Source organism: Lacerta agilis, chromosome 14 (genome assembly GCF_009819535.1).
Source record: "Lacerta agilis isolate rLacAgi1 chromosome 14, rLacAgi1.pri, whole genome shotgun sequence".
Taxonomy (NCBI): Eukaryota; Metazoa; Chordata; class Lepidosauria; order Squamata; family Lacertidae; genus Lacerta; species Lacerta agilis.
Genome location: NC_046325.1, coordinates 37,813,310 through 37,838,290, shown reverse-complemented (window position 1 = coordinate 37,838,290; position 24,981 = coordinate 37,813,310). Strand labels below are relative to the sequence as shown.

At 47.1% G+C, this 24,981-nt stretch overlaps 1 protein-coding gene across 2 annotated transcripts in view; it reads left to right on the top strand.

The window, feature by feature from the left end:
• MAP3K14 (mitogen-activated protein kinase kinase kinase 14) overlaps positions 1-23,351 on the top strand; it is a 36,088-nt gene extending 12,737 nt beyond the window's left edge. Inside the window, exons 4-16 of one of the 2 annotated variants that reach the window (XM_033170036.1) lie at positions 592-805; positions 1,083-1,679; positions 4,984-5,121; positions 8,718-8,847; positions 9,806-9,937; positions 10,322-10,426; positions 11,524-11,687; positions 13,089-13,239; positions 15,030-15,338; positions 17,295-17,401; positions 19,791-19,935; positions 21,223-21,323; positions 22,557-23,351. In XM_033170036.1, the coding sequence (XP_033025927.1) occupies positions 592-805; positions 1,083-1,679; positions 4,984-5,121; positions 8,718-8,847; positions 9,806-9,937; positions 10,322-10,426; positions 11,524-11,687; positions 13,089-13,239; positions 15,030-15,338; positions 17,295-17,401; positions 19,791-19,935; positions 21,223-21,323; positions 22,557-22,721 (2,458 nt within the window). In that variant the 3' untranslated portion in view covers positions 22,722-23,351. Of the gene's footprint in view, positions 1-507; positions 806-1,082; positions 1,680-4,983; positions 5,122-8,717; positions 8,848-9,805; positions 9,938-10,321; positions 10,427-11,523; positions 11,688-13,088; positions 13,240-15,029; positions 15,339-17,294; positions 17,402-19,790; positions 19,936-21,222; positions 21,324-22,556 lie in introns of both variants that reach the window. The other variant, XM_033170037.1, reaches the window with a different exon arrangement.
• The last annotated feature ends 1,630 nt before the right edge of the window (positions 23,352-24,981 follow it).

Below are 24,981 nucleotides of genomic sequence, written 5' to 3'. Positions count from 1 at the left end.
CCTACCGAAAAATCCCGTTTTTGTAGCTTTTCCATAGTTGTTGATGGCTGTTGTGAAGCCCCTGTCTCCCTCCCACTGCCCCTTCCCACTCCTTTTTAGGGCTGCTTCTCCCTCCCAGAATGATCCTAGCCTATCAGAGATCACATGGTAAACATGACCACACCTCTGAGGTCAAACAAGGTCAACTCAGAGTAATGGCAATTCTTTCAGCATTGCATCCCCCTCACTCCCAATAGACTTTAACACCTTTAACCCCAAAACATTGTTGAAAAGGAGAGAGATGTATTTTGTACTTTGACCATGCAAAATATACATTTTAAGAAATGGACTTAGGTCACCTAAATTAAAATTAGTGTTTGTTGCACTATTTTTGTTTGTTAATGCAGTGTCTCGTTTAATCCAGTGCCAAGCGTTGTGCAAATTGGAATTCCATTTTGTGGCCAAGAAGACTCGTTTTCCTTAGGATGTAGACTTTCTTCTAACTTCTCCTTTTATTATACCTCTTAGTTTTCAATTCAGCTAGAGAAGGCCGTGTTCCGTCGCTGCCGCTTTTAATCTAAAATACCTTTGCAATACCCTTCTCTGTGCCAGCCGGTCTTGTAGCCTCGATCAGATCCCCAACAATGTGGCCTACGCAACTGAGGGCAAAATCGCCCCAGCCTACAGGAAAGCCATGCATCGTGGCAAGTCCCGGAAGAAACGGCGAAAGAAAAGATCCCATCTTCTGACACACAAGGAGTCCGCCTCCCCACCTCACAAGCCAAGAACCCCAGAGCAGGAGAGCTGCACGCCAATTCCAGTGCAGGTAAGGCCTTTTCTGTGTTTTATTCAATCCTGCCCAGGTATAGTACTTCCTTGGGAGTTAGAACAAGCGAAATCCCAGGCAACTGTTTTTCCGATACTTTCTGAAACCTGGAATCTGGCCCCAAAGAATTTTGGAATGCATTTTTGTCCTAGCGCCTAAACATTTGAAATAAGTTTTTCCCCCAGGCCCTGTCAGTGTGGCTTGTATTTTGGGAACAGCCCCTGCTGAGAGAGAATCATTCCCTGCTTGATGTAACTCTTTCCCCCTTTTCTTCCAGGAGGATAACTCTCCCTCGGACACCCTCTTCAGTAGCGCTTCCTGGCTTTCAAAGTCATGCAAGGATTTGGGCTGCAATCTCAGCACCTTAGAGAAACCCAAACAAGCCCTACCTGCTGGCAGGTTGGACTTGCTGAAGAATCGAGGAAAGCTAGAATTACACAAGCTGATCAGCCCTGCTCAGTGCCTGAGCCATGTCTGGAAGGCCCACACGCAAGGCATTTTTACCCCTCAATCAGAGACTCCACACCCCTTCCCTTATGGGAAGTTTCCCCTTGATTTCTGTGGCTACAGCGACCTCTTTCCTCCCTTGAAACTCAACCCTCTGAGGACCTACCTCTTTGATGACCTGTCCTGTGTGGATGGTGAGCAACGCCTCTCAGGCCTGGGCTTGGAGCAGAGCTTCTCCAAATGTAGCCACCAGACCGCAGAAAGCATCTCAGACAAGCTGTCCATGGAAGAATTTCTGGTGGATGCCTTGAAGGGAAGTGTAATCCTCGGAGAACCAAGAAACCTAGCTTGCTTAGCCAAGACCTGGAAAGGAGGTGGACTGAGTCCAAAGGGGATGGATGGAAATGAAGGGGTGCTGCTTATAGAGGTGAGCCTTCGCAAAAGCTGAAGCTAGGGGGGACAATGGCAGCTTCCTCAGGGTAGATTACACCATGTTCTGGGGAGTAAGGGAACAGAGCCGCCCATCACCTGGGGCCTTGTTTAAACTTCATAACCAGATTTTGGGTACTATATGGGTGGCTGGGGAGGCCCGGCCAGATGTAATAAATTATTATGTAATAAATTATTATTTATTTATTCAGCACTGGTCCTGCTCACAGTAGGCCCATTGCGGTTAATGGGCATGACCAACTTGGGCTTATTAATTTCATTGGGCCTACTCTGAGGCGGACTAATACACATTCGGAAATATTTTGTGTTACAGCCTCCTTGGAATGTATCACTCGAGGCTGCAAGGGCTCCTTTGTGTGGGGGACATCACAAAAACAAACCCAGCGTGGCAAACTGTCAGGCCTAAGAGGGGGAAAATGAGGCTACTGTCTTTTGCCCTGACATGCTAGATCTCCACAGGCAAGGAGGTTTTGATGAGCGGTGGTTGCGGATTCAAAAACGTAATTTCCTCACATGCTATTTCAAGTGGGATAGCTTAGAAAGGGCTCCAGTACGTGATATATATTTTTTTTTCAGTAGACGAGACTTCTTTTTAGTGTGATTTTTTTTAAAGCTCTTCACTGAGATAGGAGTTAAGTGAGGAGAACAGGGACTTTGCTTTCAAGAGTACTCCAGCCCTTTAGCTGTTTTGTTCATGTGTGAACGCTGTCAGAGTAGGTGCCTCTTCTGGCAACTCTGAAGAAAATACAGTAACTGCTGTCTAGAAAAGGACTGTGGGGGTATCATTGCATGCGCATGATCTTACTTGTTAGGGGTAAAAGTGGAGAAGTACTCCGATGGGAACAGTAGGAGATGCTCACTCTTGAAGGACCCCTGCAGAAGTTTGACAATGGGGTTGAAGGATGTCTTTTGGGATCAGCCTTTGGGGGCGGGGGAATTGCCTGTTGCTCACAGATAATTAAGTAAAAACTGAAATGTGTAAGGCAGAAAAGGGCTAGGGAGGAAGCCTGGATGTGAGAGGTTTGCTTGTAGCTCCTCTCCCAATCCGTGCTTCAGGGGAGATACTCAGGCAAGAACCATCAACCACGCATGGCAAGATAGCATCACAAGGGCAGAGACCAGAAGCATTCTAATGTCCTGCATCTACATGACGTCGGATTGGGGAAGAGCTGCCACTTTGGGTGACCTGTCTAACTTGGGTTTGCCCACACAAGAGAATGTTTCCTATGAGGGGAAATCAAAGTATTTGAGGCTTTATAGATTGAAAAAGAAAAGAAAAGATAGCTGAATTCAGAGAGCGATGCAAGAGTTTGGAATTGTGACTGGTGTGGAGAGAGAACTTTGTTTGGCACTCAGTAATAACAATGCACCCCTGAGTTGCTCAGTGAAATTGGTCGGTGCTAGATTCAGGATGGACGGAACGAAGTGTTTCTTCATGAAAGACACAGCGGACTTCTAGAATTAATTAATGCACGATGTGGAGGTGGCCACTCGGTTAAATCGTTTTCAAAAGAATTAGACTAATTCACAGCTATGTGATTTTAGGATTTAAATAATGCAGTGTACACCTGAATAACACTTGCTAACAGGAACATCACTGGGGATGGCATTGCCTCTGGGCCTTGTTTGTAGGGTTCCCAAGATTACCAGGCTGTTAGAAGCTGGATGATGCCCTAGATGGACCTTTTGGTCTTACCTGGTCATGAAATATTCTTTACATGTTTTAAAGCACTTTTAATTTTTAAAGGAAAGTTAGTGGGAACAGTTACTCAGAAAAGTTCGGAAATCTTTCCATGTGTGTGGGGTGGGTTAAACTGTAGGAATCTGTCATTGCAAACAATTTGAGAGATATCCTTTTCGTTGCTAAAAGGGAGCTGAATATTTATTTACCCCAGTTGAAGGTGTGGTCTTTGCTTCATTTTTTAAAGACTTGTGTTGCTTTCTGAAAGGTATGGTTCTGCTGTTCATCTCTTCAGCGACTGAGCTAGAAGGTCTTTGGTCTTCAGCAGTGCAGATTCTGTGCATTTGTCCTCCACAAACCAGCCCAAAGGGGACTTGCTCCTCCGATTTATTTCATACGTATAAAATCAGTGTTCAACAAAATCATAGAGTTGGAAGGGATGTTGAGGATCATCTAGTCCAACCCCCTGCAAGGCAGGAATATGCAGCTGTCCCATATGAGGATCAAACCTGCAACCTTGGCATTATCAGCACCACGCCCCAACCAGCTGAGCTGTGGGGGCAGGAAAGTGATCACATGACGTGAATACACAGCATTGGAACAATCCCTCTGCACAAGATGGGCAAGCTTAGGGACAGATAGCAGACATCTCAAAATACTTTGGAAGCAGGGCTCCTCAAGAGTGGTTTTAAGGTATTGCATTTTGAATCTCTAGAAGGGTTTGCGGTGCCACACTGGTGTGGCAGGAAGATTCAGGGACAACCAGAAACAGTACCCACAGCTTTCTTCAAGAGCTTTGGCTATTCTTCTACCATTCTCCATGACATATGGGTGTGAACAGGGATTTTCAACTCATCAGGAAAAAAAAGAAATGCTTATTTGTGTTGAGGAGGAGATGAGAGTTTGTTTGTCTCAGATAAGATCTAACATAAATGAGATTATCTAGCAAAAGCAAGCTTAAACCGTTCATTGAGCCTGTATGTTTATAACTTGTTTATAATTACATTTTTAGAATGACCCATAGTCTTATGTAGCTGCATAATATGCAGCCATACCTCTGGATACGAACGCGCCGAACCCGGAAGTACCAGAACGGGTTACTTCCGGGTTTGGCGGTTTGCGCATGCGCAGAAGCGCCGAATCATGTCGCGCACATGCGGCTCTTCAGGATACGCGCTGCTTATGTTGCGAACGGGGCTCCGGAACGGATCCTGTTCGCGACCAGAGATACCACTGTATGTCCCATTATCATATTATAAAGTAGTTGTGTTCTGTGCTGTAGATCAAGCACTGGATGGAGTCGTTTCTTTTTGTTTTCCAATGTATTTCTTGTCAATGAAAAAGTTGGTGTGGCACAAGCAAATTTTTATCCTGAAAGTGTGGCCCAGAGAATTTTTTTTGAGAACCACTGTTACAGAACTTCTGGTGGAAGAGGGAAAACCTGTAAAAACGTGTGGCCAGCTTCTTGGGTTAAATGACTTTAGCTAAACAGGCTGGCTCGGGAGTGCCTGTATCCCTGTACTCCTGTCACTGCTGTTGGCAGTTCTTCCTCCTTTCCTTGACCCCTGTTCCTTATCTTACTGCTCTTGCCATCCCTCAGAAACTGAAAGCCGTGGATTATGAGTACCGCGAAGACGTCCACTGGACCAAATGTCCAGGCTTGCTTGGCACAGGATCTTTTGGTGAAGTGTACAAAATGGAGGACAAGCAGACGGGCTTTCAGTGTGCTGCCAAAAAGGTATGCAAATGCCCCTGAACCCAGTTCTGGCCGAGGCAAGGGAAAGCGAAATCAAAAGGGGAACAGAAAGCTCCTTCCCTTTATGCTGGAGCTGCTGAGGGCTGGGGCTGGAGCAGTCGCTTTGCTGCAACTTGTTTGTGGCTGATCTCAAGGTCAAAGCAGAAGGCGTTTCCCTGGAGACACCGGGCAGTGGAATCTCCTGCCGTGCGTGGGTGTTGGGTGCAGCAAGCTATGCGGGGAGGGTTGCTCTTGCACAAAGTCCAAGCTGATGGCCTTGATTTCTCTAAGAGCAACCGGTGGCAGAGACAATATTTTAAACGACAGACGTGCTAAATAGCAGCAGCAGCAGAGATTTCCCCCCGACAAGTTTGCTTATTTGGTTTTACATATTAAAATTTACATTCTTACCTTACATAGACTGGGATACCCACGAATCCTTGGACTTCCCTCCTCCCCTCCGTGGGTCCCATTATTGAACCTTTTCTGCTGCATATATATATAAATATAATCATCCCAATTTTTATATCTTTACATCATCCATAGTTCTTGTTACATTACAAGAGTTATTGCAATCCCGCTAATGATTTTAACTGTTTGCAATGTTCTCCAAGGTAAATTATAAATTCCCCCCACTCTTTATTAAAGTTTTGGTCTTCCTGATTTCTGTTTTTCCCCGGTCATTTTTGCCATTTTGGCATAGCCCATCAACTTAGTCTGCCATTCTTCTCCGATAGGGACTTTATCTTCTTTCCATCTCTGGGCTAGTAACATCCGCGTAGCTATCGTCACATACATAAACAGTCTTTTCTGTTTTCAGAGGATTCTTTAATCTGACGATTGAAGCTGTAATTTTCCTGCACAGTGTTCACGGAATCATAGAATTGTAGGGTTGGAAGGGAGCCCGGGGGCCACCTAGTCTAATCTCCTGCAATGCAGGAACCCTGCCATAGATTCCCTGGGTGGGCTCGAACTGCCAACCTTTCAGTTAGCAGCTAGATGCACTGACCCATTGGGGTTGCAGGGAGGGCAGTGGTGGTGATTTGTAGGGGAATTCTCCCAGCAATTTGATTGTACGGCCCTCATATGATACTGGTGCAGCTTCGCCGATCTATTTGTATCCTGCCCTTTCCACAATGCACGTGCTGCTCGGGTGACCTCCTATGCAGATCCTCTCCAGACCCCAGGCTGTTCAGCTCCAGCCACAGAACAGCTTCGTGCATCTTCACGTCGTGATCACTGCTGTTAACACCGAGCTCCAGAGAAGCCCGGCTGGGGAGCTCGGGTGACAAGAGCAGTATTTCCCAGCTGTGCCTATATTTGGAGGCACTTCCAGTAGGCTGAAGTCTCCGATTATGTGCCTCCCTCTTACTAGATATATCCCTCCCTATTCTGAACTCTCCTCCTCCTCCTCCTTCTTCCCCGCAGTCTCATGTTCTGATCTAAACCCACTTTGGCTATCGTGCAGCAGCCAAACACGCCAGTGACTCATATTTTCCTCCTTATCTTCAGCAAGCTCTGCGCTTGGCCAGACGATACACCATCTTCTTTCTCTTTAGCTCTACTCTTGGCTTTAGCTGCAATTGTTTTAAAAAAACCCCACATACAACCAGGCTGCATTTTGAACGCTTCTTGAAGGGGAAAAAGTAACCTGATACTGCCTCAACATGTGCCATGAGACTCCTCTGTAGATTCCTCCTTGCTTGCCTTTTTTGTGGCACGGAGAGTTGATTATTTGCTACATCCCTGCAACAAAACTCTGGTGGGCTGGTGCACATCAGTCGGTGGACTTTAGCTCCGCTGCCGCCACGGCCACCCTGAGCTCTTATGGTCAGTGCTCACAGCCCTTTCTTTCCCTGAGCTCTCTTTATGGATGCAGGTGGCGCTGTGGTCTAAACCAGTGTTTTTCAACCACTGTTCCGCGGCACACTAGTGTGCCGCGAGATGTTGCCTGGTGTGCCGTGGGAAAAATTGAAAAATTACTTTATATATAGTCAATATAGGCACAGAGTTAATTTTTTTTAACATTTTCTAATGGTGGTGTGCCTCGTGATTTTTTTCATGAAACAAGTGTGCCTTTGCCCAAAAAGGTTGAAAAACACTGGTCTAAACCACTGAGGCTCTTGGGCTTGCCAATCAGAAGGTCGACGGTTCGAATCCCCGTGACGGGGCGAGCGCCTGTTGCTTTGTCCCAGCTCCTGACAACCTAGCAGTTCTAAAGCTCGCCAGTGCAAGTAGATAAATAGGTACCGCTGTGGCGGGAAGGTAAACGCTGTTTCCGTGTGCTCTGGTTTTCGTCACGGTTTCCCGTTGCACCAGAAGCGGTTTAGTCATGTTGGCCACATGGCCTGGAAAGCTGTCTGTGTACAAATGCCGGTTCCCTCAGCCTGAAAGCGAGATGAGCGCGGCAACCCCAGGGTTGCCTTTGACTGGACTTAACTGTCCAGGGGTCCTTTACCTTCACCGTATGCTTTTCATGAATCCCTCTGTCATTCTGCTCCTCCTTTCCCTGTCTCCAGGCCTCCCCTGGCAGCTGTTTCCTCAAGTTCCGCATTTCAGTCCCTTGTCAACTGCGGCCTGCTTCCTTCTGCCAACCTGACTCTCCCTTAACAGGCTTCTTGGCCACCTCCACCCCAAACACACACACTTTTAGGCCTCAGTAAGCCTTCTGTTTCCAGCTCTCCACCCCCACAGGTGGACACCATTGTTTTCTAATTACAGTGGTACCTTGGTTCTTGAACATAATCTGTTCCGGGCATCCGTTCAACTCTCAAAACCATTCGAAGACCAAGGCGTGGCTTCCGATTGGCTGCAGGAGCTTCCTGCACTCAATAATAATACAGTGGTGCCCCGCTAGACGGAAATAATTCGTTCTACGAATTTTTTCGTCTAGCGTTTTTTTCGTCTAGCGAAGCTGCAATGACAGCCGCGCTCCGCTAAACGAAAAGAAAAAAAAAAGACGAAAATTTTTCGTCTTGCGAAGCAGCCCCATAGACTTTTTCGTCTTGCGGGGCAGCTTCCGCTAGACAAATGCCGTTCGTCTGGCGAGTTTTTCGTCTAGCAAGGCATTCATCTAGCGGGGCACCACTGTAATAATAATAATAATAATAATAATAATAATAATAATAATAATAATAATAAATGTTTATTTATACCCCGCCCTTCCCCGCCAAACCGGGCTCAGGGTGGCTAACACCAATAAAATCACAACAAAAACATAAAACAATTCATTAAAATACAGATTAAAATACAATTTAAAATTTAATTTAAACTGCAGCCTCATTTTTAAGTAGCCCACCAATCACACCAAAAGAATGAAACATCGGGGTTAAACTGAAACCAACCCAAAGGCCAGGTGAAACAGCTCCGTCTTGCAGGTCCTGCGGAAAGATGCCAAATCCCGCAGGTCCCTGGTCTCTTGTGACAGACCATTCCACCAAGTTGGGGCCAGTACTCTAGCGGAAGCTGCATCGGACGTTCAGCTTCTGAAAAACGTTCGCAAACCATAATACTTATGAGTTTGTCGTGTTCGGGAGCTGATTTGCTCGAGTACCAAGGCATTTGTGAACCCTCCTGACATCTTCCTCTCTTCAATGCAGGTGCGGGTCGAACACTTCCGCGCAGAGGAGTTGATGGCGTGCACTGAAGGGGTGCATGCCAAAGTCCTCCCATTATACGGAGCGGTGAAGGAGGGCCTGTGGATTACTCTCTTCATGAAGCTAATGGAAGGTAGGTGTTCAAGGACAAGAGAAAGGGAGCCCTGTGGGAGCAGCAGCAGCGATTTGCAGTTTCCTGCATGGGTAAAGTAATGAGATCTGGCATGGAAATACAGTGGTACCTCGGGTCACAAACACTTCAGGTTACAAACGCTTCAGGTTGCAGAGTCTGCCAACCCGGAATTAGTACCTCGGGTTAAGAACTTTACCTCAGGATGAGAACAGAAATTGCATGGAGGCAGCGCGGCGGCAGCATTAGCTAAAGTGGTACCTCAGGTTAAGAACAGTTTCAGGTTAAGGACGGACCTCCGGAACGAATTCAGTTCTTAACCTGAGGTACCACTGTAATTTGGGGGACCAGCAGAGCGGCTAAGCAAGGTTATGTTTCATCTGGCAAGTTCCGCCATGACTATGTGCGTGTCAGGGACTGGACAGAGGAGGAATGGTGGGAACCGCCTCCCCAGCCTGGCCCTTCCAGAGAAGAGGAGGACAGTATAGATTTACAGCAGTGGTTTGCGGGAGGTCATAACTCAGAGGCACATGAGGGGAAATGCTGGGAAATAATGAGATTGGAGCAGGAAGAATCAGAAGCAGGGGGGCAACAGCTGATGGGCTGAGTATCTTTAGAAAGCATTCCAGACCCCCCTTCTCCCAGAACCCAGCGGGCATTGGAAGTAGGAGAGCAGAGAACTCAGAGGCAGAAGGCACAGATCAGCCACCATAGGGATGACGTATAATGAAAGAGATGGGGGCGGGATTCCACTCGGAGCAACACCATTACTCCTAGAGGCATTTCTAAGCCTCTCTGTGAATATTGAATAAAAGACTTGGTAAGAGCCTCTTGTCTATTACTAGCAGGCTGCTGTGGGGGAGAGGATTGGATTCCCTGAAGCCTGACAGTGCACCACTTTTTAGAGGAAATAGTGGGAGACAAAGGGATTAAATAAAATAACAGCAGTTCTTCCTTGCAGGTGGGTCCCTTGGTCAGCTCCTGAAGCAACGCGGTTACCTGCCGGAGGACCGGGCTCTTGATTATCTAGGCCAAGCGCTGGAAGGCCTGGAGTACCTTCATGCTCACAGCATTCTCCACGGAGATGTGAAAGGTACGTACCTTGTTGGTGAATTGGCTTCTGGGTAGCAGAGAGCTGGCCTCCCCCAGTGGATTGGCTCTCTTGCAGCTCTTGAGAGGGTGGAGAGGAGTGTTTTGACACGGTTCTCGCTGAGGTTTCCCACCTGTCTTTGGCTTTGCCATTTCTGACATGGTTGATAAGAATTCTCCGCCCCGCAAACGACATGTCGAGGAGAAGGATTTCTCGCTTAGCCTTCTTCCAGCGGCGCTAGTTTCTGCCGCCGTGGAAGGTCGTGCGGAGGAAGCGTCAGTCCTGCGAGCTTCCGCTCCTGCTCCAAAGCAGCACGGATCCTGCTTGCCGTTGGGACGCGCCTGGATCTCGATGGCAGGCAAACCATTGTGACCTTTTCCTTGCCAGCTGACAACATCCTCTTGTCCGGTGACAGAAGCCACGCTGTCCTCTGCGACTTTGGTCACGCAGCTCACCTTCACCCGGATGGCATGGGGAAGTATTTGATGACAGGTGAGTTGCGGACAGTTCAGCGAAAGGTCGATGATACGCCCTGAGCCTTTGTTTAGGCTGCTTTGCATGTTTTCATTTAAATGCCCTTAGCCTGCCTTGTAATAAAAATAATGGAGGTGTTCCTGCTCTGCCTGCTGTCAGTCCCGCAGGAGATATGCCACCACCCAGCCTCTGCATCCCCCTCTACTTCCCCTGACATTATATTTAGGCATCAATGGGGCTCTGTGTAATCCATGCTGAGTAGATAAATTTCTGCACCCAGGGGGTCTATTCTGTGCCAAGAAAGCTAGGGCTTCGTAGCTTGTATAAATTATCCAAATTGAGTTTTTCTCCATAGTTTTATTTTGGTTTTGCTAGCCTCCAAAGGGCAAGGGCATTGAAGGATCACCTCCCAAGCACTGAAGATCTTCCTCAGTCATCCCTCTGGCTTCTATCTATCTATCTATCTATCTATCAATCTATCTATCTATCTTATCTATCTTTCTATCTATCAGATCTTGCAATCCTGATTACACACAAACATCTGTATCCTTGCAATATCCCTGCCAGATAGATTAGGCCAAGATATTGTGATTTGGCCGAGGGCCCCCAGTGTTTCATAAATGAGCAGAGGTTTTTGCCCAGGTCCTCCACCCACTGTTGTTGCATAATAATAATAATAATAATAATAATAATAATAATAACCCACTGTTGTTGCATAACAACAACAACAACAACAACAACAACAACAACAACAACAACAACAACAAACATACTGCCCTATACCTGCAGGTCTCAGGGTGGTTCACAGGATGAAATCACAATATAAAAACACAAAACACATAACCAAAGCAAAAACAACCCAGTACATTTTAAAAGGGCATTGGATGCCTGGTTAAAGAGGTATGTTTTTGCCTGGCACCTAAAGGTGGATAATGAAGTGCCAGGTGAGCCTCTCTGGGGAGAGCATTCCACTAACAGGGAGTTTAGTCTGCTATACTACCCCAGGTCTCTTGTTTGGGTCCAGACTGCTACCCTTTCCCCTTTAAGAACCGCCTGTGCATGGGCTGCTTCTGCACAAGACCTTAGAGAGCAGATCTCCTCCATTGCATTTCCAGGGGATTATGTTCCTGGCACAGAGACCCACCTGGCCCCCGAGGTGGTGATGGGGAAGCGCTGTGACTCCAAGGCAGACATCTGGAGCAGCTGCTGCATGATGCTGCATCTCTTGAACGGATGCCACCCTTGGACCCAGTACTACAACCACCCTCTGTGCCTCAAGGTAAGTTGCATTTTCGCAGACGTGCAGGTGGGCTGGCCTGATTTGGTCGGGGCACATTGGCATTCGGAAGGACGAACTCCCTTCCATCTTCAGGTATGGTGTGTGGAGAGGAAGAGGGATTGATCATAGATAAATAATAAAGAAAAACACTTTGGAGAGGTGAGCAGTGCCTTTCCTTGAAGGACCTCCCGGGTCCATCAATGGTGGAAGGAAGCAGGAGAGGGCATACCGGGGTGCGGCTGTACCTTCCCTCTGGGGCTGCTTATGGCAAACGGTTTCTTCAGCTTCTCTGCAGTCTCCCTGTGATGCTGTCGTTTTATCCTCCATTCCTCAATAGTGGGTAGGTCTGTATCTTTCCATCTTTGTGCATACAGGTGAAACTCGAAAAATTAGAACATCGTTGAAAAGTCCATTTATGTAAGCAATTGTTTTCATTAGCTACTGGAGTTTAATATATGAGATAGACTCATGACATGCAAAGCGAGATATGTCAAGCCTTTATTTGTTATAATTGTGATGATTATGGTGTACAGCTGATGAAAACCCCAAAGTTGAAATTGTTAAGTTGGGGTTCTCATCCAGCTGTACGCCATAATCATCACAATTATAACAAATAAAGGCTTGACATAACTTGCTTTGCATGTCATGAGTCTATTTCATATGCAAGTTTCACCTTTTAAGTTGAATTACTGAAAGAAATGAACCTTTCCACGATATTCTAATTTTTCGAGTTTCACCTGTGTAACAGTCTCGCCACTGTAATATATTGGATTAATCTTCCATAGTCCTTTTCCAGATGTGTCCATTAACCCTAAAAGAGTTCTGGCTTACAGTTAATATTAACCTATACAATCTGCTGTACAGTCAAACCTCAGTTCCCAAACACCTCTGTTTTGGAATGTTTTAGCTCCTGAAAACCCAGAAGTAAGTGTTCTGGTTTCCGAACGTTTTTCTGAAGCTGAACATACGACGTGGCTTCCGCTTGAGTGCAGGAAGCTCCTGCAGCCAATCGGAAGCTGCTCCTCGGTTGTTGAACATTTCGGAAGCCGAACGGGCTTCCGAAATGGATTACATTCGACAAGCGAGGTTTGACTGTGTCAGCATACAAATTTGTATCCAATCTTTTTTAGCCTTTTGACATGTCCACCACGGCATGGCAAAATGTCCCTTTGTGTTCTTGGCACTTCCAGCAAACATTTGAAATACATTTATACATTCCAAATAGTTTCTCAGGCGCAATAAACCAACGGTACATCATCTTCTATTTTTTTTAAAAAAAACCCTCTTTAGGATCATAACACCTTGGGTGACCTGTCCAGCCTAACAGACCTGCCTCCTTCTCCTCTGGTAGACACTGCCACTTCTGACACCTGATGTTTCCCCGCATTTTCTGTGTTGCAGATAGCCAAAGAGCCGCCTCCGTTGAGAGAAATCCCACCCTCCTGTCACCCATCCACCTCCCATCTCATCAAGGCGGGTCTTGAGAAGGATCCGGCCCGACGGGCCTCTGCAGCAGAGCTGAGGGTGAAAGCCTGTGCGGCCCTTGAAAAGGGTGAGGATTTCCTACAGCTGTTAAACAAGTGGCGGATTACCAGAGCCCAACACCTCGCTGGCGACAAAAAGCTGCTTGTGGCATGCGGCGTGCGTTGGCTTTAATAGGACTACTTGGATGTTGGCGCTAGGCAGATCTGGTTCTTGTGCCGTGAGTTAGAATGATAATAATAAAAAATTTATTTGTACCCCGCCCTCCCTGGCCAGAGCCGCGCTCAGAGAGGCTAACATCATATAAATAATACAATATGCATAAAAACAAGCAAATCAGTTGATTAAAATGCATCCCAAATAAATTAAAATTAAAGTTAAAACTGGACAAATGACAATCCTCAGGTTAAAACTGAAAGCAGTTAATACTTGCCAGGACTAGCTGTTTCCACTGATATTATAAGGATCTGTGAGCGGGCTGGGAAACCTCCTTCGTGCTTGTTCTTATACAAAGAGAAAATGAGTCAGACTGAACCCTGACCCAAAGGCCTGGTGGAACAGCTCCGTCTTGCAGGCCCTGCAGAAGGAGGTCGAATCTCGCAGCGCCCTGGTCTCTTGTGAGAGAGAGAGTTCCACCAGGCCGGGTCCACTGCCGAAAAGGCCCTGGCTCTGGTCGAGGCCAGTCTAATCTCCCTGGAACCCAGAATCTTCAGGGTGTTGTTATTTGCAGACCGTAAGGTCCTCCATGGGACATACCAGGAGAGGCAGTCCCCAAGCGCTGGCATCATCTGTGAGTAAGGGTGGGTGTCCCCCATCAATCACATAACACTTGGGTTTTTGACTGTCCTTAAATTTTGAATCCACAGCTGATGGTGTTCCGTACGCCAAGCATATTGGGCCCAATTCTGCAACCCTTGTTTTGCGCATTCCCACCAGACAGCAGGGAGTGTGCCTTTATTTTCAAAATGCTGTTCCCTGCCGTAACGCATCACAGGCAACTTTTACAACTTGGGCTTTCGGTGGTGTAGCGAATGGGAAGGCAGGTTAAAAAGACTGCCTTTGGCCAGGTGTGGCAGCTACAGCAGGTATAATTTAGCCACAGAAATTCCAGGCCTGTTTGCTTTAACACACTGTGTGTGGCAGGTGAGGCCAGAGGCAGAGGTTGGAAGAGCTGTGGATGTAAATTTTGCCTTTGTGCCATAGGCTAACTTCTAAACACACCTCCATCCAGACAAGCCAGGTGTCAAGGACAAATTGCAGCTATGGAAAAAAACAACACTTGGGGGTGAAACAGGACCAGGGAAGGGTGTGGCCTGGGGAGAGTTCCAGGGGCCAGGCAGAGAAATCTGGGGGCCTCATTTGGCCCTCAGATTTGAGGACACACACACACACACACTATTGGAGCTGTATTTTCCTGGCAGCAGACGACAGAACCGTGAGACAGGTGTAAAATACTCAAGCAAGAGTTTTATTTACAACCTTACAAACTTGCAAACACAAAGCATGTGTGAGTTCTCTTTTGCAGGCAAATTAAAATTGCAACGTTCTCCTCTTTTAGTACTCATCACCAGCTGTATCTAATCAGCCCAGGACTCACACCCAGAACTCACAGAAACAGTTCTTAAAGTTACAATCATCTTTTTTTCTGTTTCTTTGCAGAATGACTCCTAACACACACACACACACACACCCTGCCTCTGGGTAAAGCTTTAAATGATCATCCCATCAATGCATCCTTTTTCTCCACTTAATGGCAGTCACCTGGGATTGAAAAGAAACGAAACCTTCTGGGTGTTTCCCCTCCAGCAAGTGCTCCCCTCTCTCTTTCTTCTGACCTAACATTTCCCCTTTGCTTTGCAGTGGGAGGCCTGAAGAGCCCCTGGAGTGGAGAGTACAGACAACCCCGAAGCCTACAGTTGGCACCAGATCCTAGTCTCCCAGACCCACCACTGCCAATCCCGGAGCCTCCCGAAAACCACACCCCCCCACCTCCACGCCAGGGTCTGGCCGAGAAGGTGCAGTTCATCCCTCTGAGCACGTGCAAGGAACAAATGCAGCCGTGCGACTCTCTGCAGCCCTGCTTCCTGCCTCCTCTCAGCGCCAAGAAGGGCAGTTTGACAGACTGGAGAACCACATCCTTTGAACTTGAGCTTCAGCAGCTGGAGTTTGGTAATGACCGAACTGCGCTTCTCATCTTTCTCTCTGGAAATGTGCTTTTATTCGTCATCTTACTCTCAAGTCTCCTGCCTAGCAAGTTCTTTGTGTGCAGCTCTGCTCCCCCAGAGTTGAAGGGTTGTACGTATGGGGCAGTACTACCGTATTTTCCGGCATATAAGACGACTGGGCATATAAGACGACCCCCAACTTTTCCAGTTAAAAGATAGAGTTTGAGATATACTTGACCGCAGATTCTCCACCCGGCGTATAAGACGACCCCCGACTTTTGAGAAGATTTTCCTGGATTAAAAAGTAGTCTTATACGCCAGAATATACAGTAATTGCTTCCTATTGGTTGGTTGGAGGACCAGGCAAGGAAGGGGTGTGTGCTTGAAAGATAAAAAGGAGGGATGGAATTAACATCTATGCCTGGCGCTGATATATCTTGTGCTTGGGTGGTTGTAGCAGAATAGAAGGAAGCATGGATACGATGGGACGTAGCAATTTAAAAGAACAAACCATCTCAGAACACTGAATATCTCCATTTTCAAGGTTAAAATGATAAATTGGGCTCCTTTTGGCTTTATTCAGGTATTGAAAAGGGAATCTTTGTTGAATTCCAATATCTTGTCAATGGCACATTGCTAAATTTTATTGAAGCGGGGGAGAGGGTTTTTCAGAAGGATAGGGTTCCTTCCCCATCTTGGTTCAAGTGTTATCTTCACTTCTCCAGCTGCTCTTTATGCCCCATGTCATTTTCATTGCTTTCTTGATTTAGTTCAGCCCAACCTGCTGTGACTCATTCATTGCCATTTTGGGTTTAGGACGATTTGCATCTGGTATAGCTGATGTCCACAGCGCCTTTTTTATATTGCTGGGATCATTGTCTTTCTTTGTACCTTTACGGAGCCTCACAGTGTATTGAGTCTTCTTTCAAATACAGTCGTACCTTGGATCCCGAATGCCTTGCGAGACGAATGTTTTGGCTCCCGAGCGCCGCAAACCCAGAAGTGAGTGTTCCGGTTTGCGAACGTTCTTTGGAACCCGAACGTCCGACGCGGTTTCTGATTGGCTGCAGGAGCTTCCTGCAGCCAATCGGAAGCCGTGCTTTGGTTTCCGAACGTTTTGGAAGTCAAACGGGACTTCGGAACACATTCCGTTCGACTTCTGAGGTACCACTGTATATGAAAAAGAACACTGAACAGGCTTCCATGAAGGAAACAAGGTGTTGTTGTTGTTTTTAAAACAAGCAATTTTTTTTCATGATTTAAACTTTGTGGAGTCAGTCCTGCACATAAGACCCATGTGGTTCATGGTTCTAGTATCTGTTACGATTGTAGGCTGATTTCTCCTAACATAAGTTGTGCCAAGCCACTGTGAAAAGCAGCATGGTGAGGCTGCAGTTTTTAAGCAGAGAAGCTGTGTGGGGAGCGGTTGCTGAACCCTCCCCCCCACCCACCATTTCCCCACCAGATGGCTTTATATCTGGACTTGGATTCCTAGCTCAGTGCAGCTCATGTTCTGAGCTGCCAGTTGTCACTATAACACGTTGATTTTATTTATTGAGATTCTTGCTCAGGTCTTTCGATGCAAGTTTATCGGTGAAGTACTATGTAAATGAGGAAACACCAAATGGGCTGACAGAGTGAGATACTGATTAGCAGGAGGAGCTTTTATGGAGGATTTGAAATGACAAAGGCTGTGCTGAAAATAGCGGCAGGCTAGGGAGTTAAATGGGGATAAAAATGTGCACAGGATTTGTTTAAAATTGCATTGATTGCTTGGCAAATGTGTTCCAAAATTAGTCAAATGTAGTTCTCTGAAAAGTGGGGCAGAGCTGCATAGCACGACCCCACTTGTCACTGGGGCGGCGGCGGCACACAAATCTGGAACTTGCTAAGGGCCGGGGTGGTTGGGGGATGATCTTTTGGCCTCTGTTTTCATTGTGGCCTGTTTCCTTTCCCACAGAGCTGATTCGAAACAGCCTGTCTCAGCCCTTCTCTCTGGAGGAGCAGGAGCAGATGCTGTTCTGCCTCAGCCTGGACAGTGCTCTCCCGTCAGACACCAGCGAGAAGGCAAGTACATGAGGACAGGCAAGAGGGAGCCATGGGCTGTTTGCATTGTGCCGGGATGTGGGTGGCGCTGTGGTCTAAACCGCTGAGCCTCTTGAGCTTGCCGATCAGAAGGTCGGTGCTTTGAATCCCTGTGATGGAGTGAGCTCCCGTTGCTCAGTCCCAGCTCCTGTCAACCTAGCAGTTCGAAAGCACACCAGTGCAAGTAGATAAATAGGTACCGCTGTGGCGGGAAGGTAAGCGGTATTTCCATGCACTCTGGCCTTTCAGAGTGTTCCATTGCACCAGAAGCAGTTTAGTCCTGCAGGCCACATGACCCTGAAAGCTGTCTGCGAACAAACGCCGGCTCCCTCGGCCTGAAAGTGAGATGAGAGCCACACCCCATAGTTGCCTTTGATTGGACTTAACCATCCAGGGGTTCTTTACCTTTACCTTTTTCCTTGCATTGTGCCAATTACCTGATTTGGTCCCAGAAGCATCTCCTGCCTCTGATCTGTGAAAACCTTTTAGCGTGTGGCGTCTGCTTAATGTTCCTTGTTGCAGTCATGCTTTGAGCCGCTTTTCGAAAGGCTGTTGTGTGGCCTGCCTACCTAGAGATGGGAAGGCCTGGAAAAAAATTGGGGGGGAAACCAGGGTTCCCCCCCCCCAATTTTCCCGGTTCCCCCCAGGCCTTCCTATCTCTATCTATCCCAGCAAGGATATCCAGGATGTTTCAATTCTGTACTAATTATTATAGAAGATGCACATCTGCCACCAACAAAATTGGCCCTAAGTCTACATCCTTTTTCATTGATATTTAGCAATATCCCAGTCCCTACATTCTTTCTATAGGGACCCAGGTGGCGCTGTGGGTTAAACCACAGAGCCTAGGGCTTGCTGATCAGAAGGTCGGAAGTTCAAATCCCTGCCACGGGGTGAGCTCCCGTTGCTCGGTCCCAGCTCCTGCCCACCTAGCAGTTCGAAAGCACATCAAAGTGCAAGTAGATAAATAGGGACCGCTCCAGCGGGAAGGTAAACGGTGTTTCCGTGCACTGCTCTGGTTTGCCAGAAGCGGCTTTGTCATGCTGGCCACATGACCCGGAAGCTGTCTGTGGACAAACGCCGGCTCCCTCGGCCTATAGAGCGAGATGAGCGCCGCAACCCCAGAGTTGGACACGACTGGACCTGATGGTCAGGGGTCCCTTTACCTTTACCTTTACATTCTTTCTCCTCTACCTTGGCTGTGCTGCACAGGGGAAACTCAAAGGCATGATGGTGTCCCATGATGCATGCAAGCATTGTTATCTTTACTGGAGAATGGGACATGGAACTGCTGTTTTAATGGCAGGTTCTTGCTTTTCAAACATTCTCTTTCCAGCCTCAATCTTGTCCTCTCCATCCCATTTTGGGTCATTCCAAAGTCCTTACACTTCTCGAGGGAGCTGGAAAGCGAAGAACCCCACTATTGCTTTCATGATCACTTCTCCAGGGTAGCACCAGAGCCAAGTGGATGCCAACATGGCTAATGAGAAGAGAGGGGAAGCTTTTAGAGGTAAAATGCTTCCTTCAGAAGACGGGAGTCCTGCCCAAATGATGCATAAAGCAATGCAGTGAAATATAAAAGAAATGCAAGCAAGAAAATCAGGGGTGCAAAACACGAATCCAAGGAGCACATCACCAAAAACATAAAGACAAAAATGCATAAGGAAGCAGGTGACTGGCTAGGTGGCTGGACCATTGGGCAATAAGAGTACCAAAGGATGCTAAAAGAGGAAAAGGAGATTGCAGAGGAGCTGGGTGAATTTTTTGTATCTTTCTCCATGGTGGAAGATGCAGGCCAGATGCCTGTGCCTGACCTGACTTTCTCAGCCAGGGAGTCAGAGAAACTAAGGCAAATAGCAAGGACAAGAGGCCTTAAACACCCCCCAAACACCCACATGGGGACACCTGCTCAGGTGCAGAAGCAAGCAGCACTGTGGACAGCAGGCAGCTCTGTCTGGTGGCAGTTCCACCATGACAGGCACCGGTCATTCAGTTGTCTTCTCTAACAGTGAGATGGTTGGTAAATCTGGCAGTATGATGTCACCCCGGAGCCCAGAAAGAAATCAGGACGGGTGCCAGAGATTTCACTTCCTCCTAGTGTACATTCAGGGCTCCCAGGTCCTGCTTGTGAGCTTCCTATAGATATTAGCAGGTGCCTCTTTTTCTCTTCATACTGTTCCGGTAGTGAGCGAAGTGCCAGGTTCTATGTCTTGTCCAGGTTTCCAGTCCTTTGGACATGCCTGGGAGGGGGGCTACCTGAAGTGAAGAAGTGACCCCCCCCCCAATACCATGGGGCATTGGAAACTAGACCCGGCAGCCAATTGGTGTGCTTGCGGAAGAATGACGTTGCTATCGCTTTCTGTTTCTCTAGGACTCATTGAAAACATCTCAGAGCCTGAAGGAAACCATGAGTTCTGGAGTGTGTTCGTGGAGCAGCCAAACAGATGGGCAGAGCAACAGCTGGAACAGCTGGCTGCAGCTCAACAGGCATACGGATATGCCCACCTACTTTGATGGTAGGTTCTGGTCTCGGCCTGTAAAGTAGTAAGCAAGACAGAGGCCCAACGGCTTCTTCTGCATTTGCTTGTCGAAGGCACTATTGTGTTAAACCGTTCCATTTTGTGGTGTGTTTCATTGGCACATGAATCACTAGTTGCTAATTAGACTGTGTAATCATTACTAATAAAACACTAGAATTGGGAGCAAAATTCGTTTTATATCGAATACCAGTTGGCTGCATTGCTCTCAGGGAACTGTCTCCGGCTCACCGCAGGGTGGTGGAAGGGCTCTTGGGATGTTACAGAGAGCCCCGGCCCCACCTGACCAGCAGCACCTCCTCCTCCAGCGGAGGAAGCAGTGAGGTCTCCAGTGGGGAGGGGCAGGCAGCTCCGGGTCTTGAGAGCAGAGGCTCTGGGGATGTTGGAGAGACCCTGCACTCCCCTCGCTCAGCGGGCAAGGAGGGAGACACACCATTTCCGGCGCCCCAAATGTGCGGAGGGGGGAAATGCAAGGAGGAGAGGCGGAGATTTGGGATACCGAAACTCTTATGTTGGAGTCACAGCCAGAAGGGGCCACTCCCGGATTCTGCGAGTGACTGATACAGACGTGGACTTGTAGCTCTGCGCTGTAAATAGCATGCACAATAAACCCGTTAAAAGACGGTTTAGAGTCTTGCCTGGTTACTCGTGAGCAACCACCCCACGAACCCTACACTTGCATTTCTCTTTTTTATGATTTTCAATTTTATACCTTTCAGTAATTTTACAATCATTTTGACATTTCCTTCCCCCTCTTTCTGCGGTTCCTTAAATTTATTTTTTAATATCTTCTGCATATTCCAAATGAACTTAAACTTACTCATTTATTCATGTACTTTTAATATATACTCTTATTAAAAAAAAAAAAAACCTGCAGGTTATTACAATAATCCTGCCAATGTTCTTACCTGTTTGCAGTTTATTTGTAAATATTCCATAAACCATTTCCATTCTTTTATAAAAAGTTTGTTTACCTTGATTTCTTATTTTTCCGGTAAGCTTCGCCGTTTCTGCACATTCCATAAGTTTTTGCATTTTATCACAAAGAAGTCTGATCGTTTGGGAAAGTGAGTTAGTTGTGCGGGGCCCTTCCAATCTGTCAGTAGGTGAGCAAATCCCACCTGAAAATAGCGACAGCCGGGAAGCACCCTGATAGATTTATTTGGCAGGAGCTTTAATGGACTAGAAACTGCTTTGTCAGATGTATAGAAGATGTTATCTTCAGGTGGCAAGTAAATGCTTAGCTCTCGTATTTCTGCCTTCCAGGAGTGAAAATTGAGATCCGCTTGCTCAGTGGGGAGAGTCTCCACATCCGAGAGTTTCGTGGCGCCAAGGTGGGAGATGTAGCCATTGGAATCAGCAGCCAGGTGAGTTCTGCCCTGGTGCACCTCTCTCATTTTGGGGGTGCGAAGTACTGCAAAATGGGGGTACAGTAGTACCTTCATTCTCAAGCTTAATCCGTTCCGGAAGTCTCTTCCAAAACCAAAGTGTTCCCAAACCAAGGCGCGCTTTCCCATAGAAAGTAATGCAAGACGGATTAATCTGTTCCAGACTTTTAAAAACAACCCCTAAAACATGTTAAGTTCATTTAACATGAATTTTACTATCTAAAATGAAAGCAATAATCAGTGTGCTGCACTGTAAAATGAATAAGACAGTATTGTAGATGATAAAAATTAAAATTATTATTATTTTATTACCTGTGCTGATGATAGTCATTGTTTGGATGGGGGGCTTTTATCCATTTCCACGGTCAATCAGCTGAATTGGGTTCCACACAGTCACAAAAACAAATTAACCGAGAAAGCCTGAAAAACAAAAATGGAAAATGAATTGCAAAAACAAAAGTGCCAAACTTAATCCATTCATGAAGTCCGTTTTATTTCCAAAATGTTCGAAAACCAAGTTGCAGCTTCTGATTGGTGCAGGTGCCCTGGAAGCAATAGCCAAAAGCCGCATCGGATGTTCGGCTTCTGAAAAATGTCCAAAACCCGGAACACTTACTTCCAGGTTTTCAGCATTTGGGTACCAGGGCATTTGAGAACCAAGGTACCACTGTATTTGGGAATGTCATCTTAATCCTCCGCCTTGCAAGATATCTTCTGGAGAAGAAAAGGCTAAGGATTAAACCCTGCACAAATCCAGAGTGGAGTCCCTAAGATGGTTGGATGGCACTTGGTACGCCTCCTTCCGGCAACGCCTGCAGCCTAGCTGGCACCAGACATATTCCTCTGCTTTCCTTTGGACCTCATCAGCGAGGCTGAGAGGGGGCGTCTTGTCATCAGCAACCCAGGACCTCCATACACAATCCCCAGGCTTGCGCCCCAGGGAGTGCTGCTAGCGCAGTGGTCTGGCTCCACCCTTGGAGGCACACTCCATTGTCTCGAGGCAGAAAGATAAATCAAAATGGCCACTTTGCTCTTGCTGAACTCTGCTGTGGGCCCAGAAAGACGCATGCAATGAATTTTTTTGCCCATCCCCCCTTTAAATGCATGTGATGTGACTTCGCTGCTTCCTCTGTCAACTAGAAATAAACATGCAGTTGTTGTGGAGTCGGGCCCCTTCACCTTTTTGTGTGTGTGTGTGTTCTTCTTTCACAGATACCGGCCTCTGCTTTCAGTTTCTTCACCAAGGAAGGCCAACCTGTCCGCTGCGACATGGAGGTCCCTGATTTGGGCATCGAGCTTCAGTGCACCCTTGCTCCCGACAGCAGCTGTGGCTGGAGCTGGAGGGTCAAACATGGTCAACTAGAGAAGAAGCCTTAAGGGATGTTGTCTCTTCCCACCACACTCCTGTGGCATCATCCCTCATGGAGCCAGATGTGGTATCTGCAGATAGCTGAGTGCTGAATATTGTTGGTGGTTACAGGTTCTAGGTTTGGTTCCTCTCTGCTTCTTTACTGCATCCAGCCCTTGTGTGCAGCCAGGTTTATGGGCTGGGTGGCAGGAAAAAAAACTGAATTACTGTGTCTGCGTTTATGAAACTGACCCAGAAGACTAGGAAGAACCTGATCTGCTGGGTTGCGGGCAGGCGGTCAATTCCTTAACCCAAACGCCTTCTGCCAATCCCAAGGAAAGTGGGAAGTTCTGATTTGCGCAGTGGGACTTAGTAAAGTTCTCCAAACCCTGCAATGGGCTTAGAGGTGGGGAACCTCCTTGGATACAAGGGCACATCAGGTTACCTTGGCCAGCTCACTCTCTCGTCTTCGTTTGATGCCGCACGCTTGTTGCGGTGCAAAAAACGTTGCCCTGAGCAGCTTGGAGGAATGTAGTAAGCAACACAAACCTGATTCGCTTGGGAACTTCCTCAGCGAAACTGGTAGCATGCTGCACCTTCTGAGAAAGCTCAGGAATCTGTGCTGGAAGATTAAATCGTATTAAATTTCAGTTGTATGGCAATTTTCCTAGCTATGCCAGCTTTGGGTTATTTTTTTGCCCCAGCCAACCTTGAATGCGCACCATCCAGTGCCTATGGCTTTGATAAGAGCATCTGTTCTTGCTGCCTGCCTTGTGTGGCCAAAAACCTCAAAGGCCTTAATGTGCCTGAGCCCTGTTTCGCTTGGCGAATCGCTACTTGGCCAAATTTTGGTGAGCTTAAAATTTCCAGGGGGCGGGGGTGGTGGTGGTGGTGGTGGTGTTTCTTGCAGAAGTCCGGGCATCAAATTTCTCCAATATACCAAAGTGCCCCTTTGGGGGTGTTTGAAGGGAGTTTTCTGTGCTTGGCGTCAAAACGCAACCAGCCTTGCATTCCATCTCATGGAGAAATGCGTGACGGGATGGGAAATCACTCGAGTGTGTCTCAGTTTGTTCATATAATCCAGGCCTGTATTGTTTTTAACCCACCAGACCCAATACACCTTGGCAGACATGTACCATAGCCACACAGTTGCTTTGTAGGTTTTTGGAGCCCCTGGACAGGCAGCAAGAAATAGGAAGTTCTATTTTTTTTTTTTTTTGGCTTGGTGGGTCACCAGTTGGGGGAGCCTGATATGCATCCCTTCATAGATATGTTTTCAGCTACAACCCCCATTGGTGATTGGTGAAGACTGACACAGACATTTCATGTGGAGCTCCTTACGTTTTAGGTTTTGGTTCCATTTTCTTTTCTTTTTTAGAGATAACTGCCACGTGTCTTAACAGAGCCAGGGCTATGCATGCTTACTCAGAAACAGCCCCACTGCAGTCAATGGGACTTTACCCCCAACTAATTGTGTACATAGGATTGCAGCCTTAGAAATCCAAGCTCTATACCAGAAGAGTTTTAGGCAAAATGTAAACTTGAAATCAAGTAGGCAAATTAGTACAATGTATTTGATTTTTGTGTGCATATTGGCACGGTTGACTTTGTAGAATTTGGAGTGGCTTTATTCTGTGCCAAGTGATGTGGGTAAATGAATGAAAGTGACTAGATGAGGAACTTCACTAGGAGGGAAGTGGTATGTCCTCTTTCCTTGTTGGGTACAAGGATGTACTGCTATGACAAGGCCTTGCTTGAAGCTATGAATCTGAACCCCCTTCCTTGCTGAGCTTCCTGTCTGGGATATTAATGCCGTCCACAAAATGAAGGCTGGCTAATCTCAACCACAGCCATGACGCTGCAGGGATTGGAGGCTGGAAGGCAGCCATTCTGGGACGGCTGTGGCCATTCTCGGGTGACATAAAATGGTTTGGTTTTTTTCTTTCCTTTCCTTTCGGAGCTAAGGTTATCCCATCCCATTTGGGTTGATTCTACTGTCAGGCAAGGAAGCTGCCTCTTTCTAAACTCTCTGAAGTAGGGTAGAAAAAGAAGAGGTGTGTTTTAAAAAAGGAATGGCACCTAAGGGCATCTTCATCCTTTTCCAAATCACCTGCTCCCTTAGAAGAAGCTTCCTTTTCCCAAACCTCCCTTGGTGTACACGTGCCAAGGGGAAATATTTTACAATAATCCACTTTAAAGGCCAACATCGTTTCAGTCCAGCCTTTGTCATGGTGTGCGTGGCAGCCAGCACAAAGGCATAAATTGCCATCAAGGCTGCGGTAAAACCAG